General features: G+C 34.3%; 1 protein-coding gene across 1 annotated transcript; it reads right to left on the reverse strand.

Annotated features, from left to right (window-relative positions):
* Positions 1-1424: 1424 nt before the first annotated feature.
* Positions 1425-6701, reverse strand: krtcap2 (keratinocyte associated protein 2). The gene is made up of 5 exons (XM_067395965.1): positions 6587-6701; positions 5476-5630; positions 5299-5362; positions 4532-4598; positions 1425-3025 (listed from the first exon to the last, which is right to left on the reverse strand). Exons 1-5 carry the CDS (start codon positions 6588-6590, stop codon positions 2908-2910), a joined length of 408 nt encoding a protein of 135 aa, XP_067252066.1. The 5' UTR covers positions 6591-6701; the 3' UTR covers positions 1425-2907.
* Positions 6702-8349: the final 1648 nt, after the last annotated feature.

The raw sequence follows: 8349 nt of genomic DNA on the forward strand, positions 1-8349 counted from the left end.
AACCACCTCTGCAGGAACAAAACACACCTTAAAAAATTACCCTAAGGTGGTTTGCTCTGGTTTCCTGGATTCAAGGGATTTTGAAGCACGTGAAACCATTTAGACCATCGTAAACCAGCTAAAATCAGCAAATCACCCAAGAAGTGTGCTCAACTGTATGGAATGTGCACTTGTAGTGTACTTCAAATCTAAGATTTTAAAACGTACTTACAGATAATATAATATTAATGAAATAAAAGGCCACTTAAATGTACTTATAGAGAGTAGACTTACATGACTGTTTCATTAAGTACAGTGCACTTTGCAATAATGGAAAATTTAACACATTTTTATTTAAGGTACATTTTAATTATCTTTTTTTTTTATATCTTTTGTAGTTCTTTAAGAAAATAAGTATTCTTATTTTGATGTGTTGCTGACACATTACATCATATGTAAATTTGATTATAATTTTAACTGTAGTGTGTTTTTTGATTTTACATTTTAAATTGCAACTTCATACTTACAAACGTTTAATTAAAATTACATTATAATGCTTGTCAGTACATTTGGCGGTACATATTTAAATGACAATGTTGCAGTTACATATAAAAATGTATGCAAGTCCTATAAGTGGCTCGAAAATAGCACTCTTAAGTTCAGCTAGGCCCAATTTCATTAAAAATAAATGTTACTACAATTCATTTTCACATAATTTCAAATAACATGCAATTAAGTGTTGAAAAACATTATATATATGTATATATACACACTAACATATTTTTAACATTATACTTTGTCAGTGCATTCGTATTTATGTTGAACGAACGTTCTGTTCTCAATATGTTTTCACAAGGACCAGCCCTTTCCACTATTTCCTAAGTGAGTGACTCAAAGCTTTCACAATGCTTCTCATCTGATAACACAACATGTCTCGCTCTCCACTTTGAGCTGATGTTAGAAAAAGATACTTGCCAGGGCATTATTTTTAAGGGATGGGCCGCTGTTTTTGGCAAGGATATGGTCTGTTCCATCCTGCACAGTAGACATGAAGGGATGTCTCTACCAAGCACATGAAGTGCCTTTAAAGGGATAGTTCACCCAAAAATGAACATTCTGTCATCATTTACTCACCCTGAAGTTTTCCAAACCTGTATGAGAAAAAGAAGATATTGTGAGGAATGTCAGTAACCAAACAGTTTATGGACCACATTGACTTCCATCGCATTTTTCCCCCATACTATGGAAGTCAATAGGGTCCATCAACTGTTTGGCCATATTCTTCAAAATATAATCTTTTGTGTTCAGCAGAAGAAAAATTCATACAGGTTTGGAACGACTTGAGGCTGAGTATCATTTTTGGGTGAACTAACTAACCATTTAGTTAATGTAAGAAAAGATAAAATCATCCTTCAAGTGACCAACAACACTAGCTATGGGTGTGTTTGGTAACAGGCTGTGGAGAGCGTCAATATGTTCAGCCCGTATTCATGAATTCACAGACCTAATAATTCAATATTTATATAATTCAGGGAAAGTTATTCCGACACTGTTATACATCGCATCACTTTGTGAAACACTGTTATACATTGTATCACTTTGGAAACTAAATGTAATCTTTATTAGTAGGACATGGGAAGGAAAAGGGGAAGAGAGAGAACGGTCATGGGTGGATGACACATGGTGTTTTGAGCAAGCATGATTGTGTTGTCATAGTAACCATGTTGAATTCCATTCCGAGTACAGCTCTGGAGGTTTTTTAGCCACTGCAATTCTCTCAAGTTACATTCCTTTCAAGCTAGGGCAAGAAGTTTTTAAGTGGCCAAACTGGTCGTTCGGTACACAAAGGGCTAAAACAGATATACATCTATTCATTTATGCTATAAAGAAAAAACCCCAAAAACAAACATTAACTTTAACAAATGCAGCATTGGTCCATCCATAAAAAACATATGCAAAATAACTAAACTAGTTACTGTACAAATGGACTTCCATCAGTTTTTTGTCCTTCTGAAAATTCAGTGCTTACGTTCATTTAGCCTGGGAGAACTATTTCGACAGAGCACAGCAGTTTCACAACTATCTGCCTGATTTTATTTTGAAATGCATTCAAAATATTTGGGTGAGATTCAACTGTGGTAGAGGCACATACTTTTAATTCCATGCTAATTTGAAGCTTATCTGTGGTTTGAGCTTTAAGGAGCGAGTAGGTTAAATGAAGTAGAAAGCTGACAATGACTGAGATTTTTGTGCAGAGTCAGTAGCAGGACTGAGTCAGCCGAGTCCCAGGATGCAATGTGAGGCCTTAGGCAGGAAACCAGTAGTTTTTTTTTCCTACACAAAGAGTGGAGAACACTGAAAACACTCAGCAGGTTAATCATCTGGAGTCTAACAATTTACACTGCAATAATAATTATTCCTAAATCAACTGCAGTGAAAGTTATTTTCAGATTGTACATGTTTCTATGTTGAAGAAAATTCACATTGAAGTCACGAGAAAACTTTGTGATTGAAGAAGTCCGGCATATGTCATTCTGCCGTTTCTCTGGAAGATCGAGTAATGGCATTCTGATTAAACAATACAACGTACCTATGCATGAATGAATAGTTCACAATAAGATGCATTTAGAAAATAGAAAGAGTGAGTTTCCATTTTGTGCCCACTTAAACAGAAAAACAAGAATAGCTCTCAGAAGGGCCCATGATTCTTTTATCAACTTTTAATAACAAACCCTTTAAACAAAAGCATTTTTGTATGTAAACAGAACCAAAAATCACACATCTATGACTGGTATGACAAATTAATAAGTTGTCTTTCATTGTAGATGGAATGGATAAAAAAGTCTGCTGTTGTCAAACACATCAGATTTTGTAGCTTTAGCATACAGCGGTGTGGTGGCTGAATGGGTGACTGATGTCTTAAGTGCTTCAGTTCTTCCTTTTGCCCTTGCTGGTGGGTTTGGCAGGAGCTGGAGCAGGTGCTGCCTGGTAAAGAGCTGCTGACACTTTGTTGATGTAGTACAGTGCAAACACAGAGAAGATCAGGCTATATGGGAGAGAACAGAGAAAGAAAGAACAAAATTACATCGTTGAATGAAGTATATTTGGCAAATTCGACAGGTAGCCTATACAGTGCGTGCAGAATTATTAAGCGAGTTCATTTTCTGATCATATTTTTTTTCCAGGCACATCTTACCAATTCCAAACCACATTAAACTTAATAACTACTATTAATTTTGTATTTAATCCTTTATATGTGATATATAATTGTTCATGAAGGCTGAAAATAAAAAACGCCTTATATTCAGGTGTGCAAAATTAGTAGGTATGTTTATTTTTACAGATAAAATTAGGTAAAAAATTGAATTAACTCAGACTGAAAAGTCAAAAATTATTAAATGGCCTTGAGAAGGATGCAAAACTAATGCAATACTAGAAATTGCAGTTAAGGCATGACCATTGGACAGTGAAATGCTCATTGGGTCAGACCATAACAGGTGGAGAACAAAAGACACGTGTTAACTGCAAAGGTGAAGAATTAAGTTTGAAACCATCAGGAACCCTTTAGTCTCCTGCGCCACTATTTTCCAGAACTGCAACCTACCTGGAATCTCCAGAAGTGCAAGGTATCAGGATCTCAGAGACTTAGGTTAGGTAAAGAATCCTAAAAATGACCCCCACTAATAAGAATCATAAGATAAAGTGTTGTGAAATACATGAGTACTGTTTTTTTATAGGTTTTATAGACAGACAGATTGAGAGTGACTCTTGAAGGACCAGCACCACATCCTCTTGTACCACTGTTTGAAGAATTTATCTTCCAAAATCTGGCAGTAAGTAATATCCTACCCTGAAGTCTGTTTCACAGAGATGGACTAAAAATGAACTTACAAAAAGTCTCTGACCCCTTGCACTTCTGGAGACTCCTGGTAGGTTGCAGTTCTGGAAAATGGTGGCATTGGAGACTAAAGCGTTCCTGATGGTTTCACACTTAATTCTTCACCTTAATTCTTAATTCTTTTGCAGTTAACATGTGTCTTTTCTTTTCCACCTGTTTTTGTATGACCCCGCTGACCCAATGAGCGTTTTGCTGTCCCTTGGTCATGCTTTAACTTTGCAATTTCTAGTATTGCATTAGTATTGCGTCCTTCTCATGAGTATTTAATATTTTTTTACTTTTCCGGCTGAGTTAAATCTCTTTTTTGGCTCATTTTATCTGTAAAAGCAAACCTGCCTAATAATTCTGCACACCTGAATATAAGACGTTTTTCATTTCCAGCCTTCATGAACAATTATATATCACTTATAAATTATATATATTAATATATAAACAGAAATTATACAATTAACTTCTTATTTTATAATTATACAAAATAATAATACTAAATAATGTTTTTTTTTTTGTTATCATCAAGAATATAATGCAACATCCAAAACAACATGACATCAAGCATCATAATATGATTATCATATTTATGAGGAATAAACCCAATAAAAGAAAAAAAAGAAAACCGAAGGAGAAAATCGATTACTTTAAACATAAGTAACTTACCATGTTGTCACGCACACACGATGCACCAAACCAGACGCAAACAGAGAGAGGCACAGGCACACGGCAACTAAGAGTGAGATGAAATTTTTTTTCAGGCAAGTACATATATTAATTCTTAATTCAAATCATTCAGATTTCATTTTCTATCAAAATGTGTATTTATACATTAAAAAATCATTATTAAAATATTCAGGTTTAATATACACTGTTGTAAGTTTTTGATTTTTTATAAGTCTCTTATGCTCACCAAGGCTGCATATATTTGATTGTAAATACAGTAATTTGTGAAATATTATTACAATTTAAAATAACCTTTTTGTTCTTTTAATATATTTTAAAATGTAATTTATTCCTGTGATTGCAAAGAAAATTTTCAGCATCATTACTCCAGTCTTCAGTGTCACATGATCCTTTAGAAATCATTCTAATATGATGATTTGGTGCTCAAGAAACATTTCTTATTATTATTATTATTAGTTATGCTGCTTAATATTTTTGAGGTAAGTGTGGTTTTTCAGGATTCTTTGATGAATACAAAGTTTAAGAGAACAGCATTTATTTGAGATTTTTTTGTAACAGTCTTTACTGTCACTTTTTAAATTTATTTAACGAATCTTTTCTGAATAAAAGTAACTTAAAAAAAAAATCTCAGACACTTTTTAATGGTAGTGTATTTACATTCATTTAAACTTTCTGCAGGTGAGGACTCAGGAGGAGGATACACCAGACAATAGCAGTATTAACATAAGGTTTAGTCATTCACTTACTCTCTGGGAAGATTTTGGCTTGGAAGCCTTTACCGAAGACAAGGTTCTCCAGGTTATTGAAAGCCTGTAATTGTGGGTTAAGAACTAACACAGAAAACAGATAAGCAAACTAAGCAAACACATAATATTAAAGTTACAAACTATGACTGTATGCATGACAAAGCAGCAGAAGGATACTGTAAGAGAGCAGACAAACAGCACAGACCCCAGGAAGCCCCCCAGGATAGTCAGCCACTCTGAAGAGCCCAGCTGCCGACTGAACATCTGCATTCCTGCAAACACCAGCACAGACAGCAGACTGGACAACACCAGGGATGTGCTTGTGTTCACCGCTATAACAACAGAGAAAGAGAGTAGTAATAATACTATTACTTTTTATTTAGTAGTCATTATTGTGTATAATACCAATAAATAATATTTAAACCTTTATAATAAGTTAACAAGTAAGTAAAAAACAATCCTTCTTTTAAGTATTATATATATATATATATATATATATATATATATATATATATATATATATATATATATATATATATATATATATATATAAAGAATATTAAGAAAGAATTAAGAAAAATTAAGCGTACAGTTCTTGATAGATTATATGGTTCCGCGACGGGCTAGTGTTCATTACGGAAGAATTAAATTGGGAACGAGTGAAGATTAATAAACATTTTGTCATCTATTGTTTTACAGACAATACATTTTAAATTACGTAGACGAAGGCAAAAAACAAATGTAAATGGAAAACACTTACTATGGCTATATTAAGAAGCAGGTAAATGTACAAGAACTTGGACACGTCAGTGTACGCTCTTTAAAACGTTCCGTGTGGAAACAATCAGCGGAGCTACAATTTTCATCTAATGTTTTTCTTTTTATTAGTAAGCGCACACTGAATTAGGTTATTATTATTATCATCATCATTCTTTCGCCTTTTCTACGAATACTATGCCGATGACAACTGAAAACGTATTGAATGTTTTAGCATGGGTTAGCGGTGGGCTAAACACCATCCAGGTTGCAATTTTTTTCTTTAGTTTTTTTTTTTTGTCAAAACACAAAGGGACGAAACAAACACAATCCAACTCATTGTTAACGTTCACAAAGCGATATAAATGAGGAGCTGCAGTAGGCTCATATTTTGCGTTTAAGGGCTAAAAACTTTTAACAAGCCTAACGTTACCCGTGTACTGTCTGTCATTTTTGAACATGCGTGCAAAATAGCGTAAAGAACCGTGCAAATTTCACCCTTTGAAATAGTCAATATAAAAGCTAAGCTCACCCATATTCGACAGTAATAAGGTAAAGAGACAGGTTTAACTCCTCTCTGTTCAGTCTCCAGCAGAGCAAAGATGACGCGCCGCTAACGTGTAAAAACTGTGCCAAGTGCAAACTCCCTGCACAAACCCTACAGCGCCATCTAGTGGACAGAAGCGTGCAGCACATTCAACGCCACATAATCTTAAAGGGTTAGTTTACCCAAAAATTAAAATAATATCGTTTATTACTCACCCTCATGTCGTTCTACACTCGTAAGACCTTCGTTCATCCTCAGAACACAAATTAAGATATTTTGATTGGATCCGATGGCTCAGTGAGGCCTGCATTCACAGCAATGGTACTTCCTCTCTCAAGATCCATAAAGGTACTAAAAACATATTTAAATCAGTTCATGTGAGTAAAGTGGTTGTACCTTAATATTATAAAGCGACGAGAGTACTTTTTTGTGCACCAAAAAAATAAATAAAAAAACAATTAAAAAAAAACAACTTCAACAATATCTCGTGATGGCCGATTTCAAAACACTGCTTCGGAGCTCTACGAATCGAAAAAGGTCCTTGGTCTGGTTCTTGACCATATATTAACCCTTAATCGGCACTTGGGGTCAGGCTGACCCCGCTGACAGTTTCCTTCATTTTTAAAAAGTGTTCCCTTCATCTCAGGGACATGAAACTCTGTGAATCCTCCTAAATAATCTATCTAAACATGCACAAAAAATCTGGGCTTGATTTGGTTGTTCTAAAGGTGCATAAAAAAAATCACCGTTTTAGTCCTTCGGGGCACATTGAAAATGAATGGGAAAATGTAAAAAATGTACTTTTTTTTCCATTTCATTTGTCAAAAAAAAAAAAAAAAAAAAATCCAGAATAAATCTGAAATGTTCTACATTTCCATAAAGGTCTGGTCCTAGACCATAACCACAACATGGAACAAACTTTCTATCTCATACACACACACATATACACACAAACACACAGAGACACACACACATGTGTCACAGCAATAGAGGGCATCTCTGTAGAAATTGGCAAATAAAATCAACAAAACTGGCCTAAATCTGCAAAAAAATATACATGTAAATAAAGGTCTGGGTCTGGTCCTTGACCATAAACACAAAGTGGAACGAATGTTCTATCTCATACACACACACACACACACACACACTCACACACACACACACACACACACACACACACACACACACACACACACACACACACACACACACACACACACACACACACACACACACACATAAACACAAACATACAGTCTCTATTGACCTCTATTGGACATATGTGGTCATTGCACTTTTTTTTCTTTATAATTCCTAGTATTCTATCCCTAACACATAGGGCTATGTTCAAATACAATTTAAATTGAATTAAGTTAATCATTAAAGAATCATAAAAAATATTTTTTTGTATTAAAAATCAATTTTTCATAAGCCAATTTATGACATGGTTAAGTATTTGTACAGTAAATAGGTAAAAAAATACAAATTATCCACTAAAACACACCAGAAATGCATAGATGAGAAGTAAATAAAAAAAATTATATATAGTTTACCATATAAAAAAATGCATATTTCCTTATGCAATTGCTCTGTAAAAGTTTGGAGTCAATCTGACCCCAAGGGACTAAGATAAGGGTTAAGATAAAACCACTGAACTCACATGAACTGATTTAAATATGTTTTTTTAGTACCTTTATGTATCTTGAGAGAGGAAAAGCCATTGCTGTGAATGCAGGCCTCACTGAGCA

The sequence above is a fragment of the Chanodichthys erythropterus genome, chromosome 2 (genome assembly GCF_024489055.1).
Source record: "Chanodichthys erythropterus isolate Z2021 chromosome 2, ASM2448905v1, whole genome shotgun sequence".
In the NCBI taxonomy this organism is placed as follows: Eukaryota; Metazoa; Chordata; class Actinopteri; order Cypriniformes; family Xenocyprididae; genus Chanodichthys; species Chanodichthys erythropterus.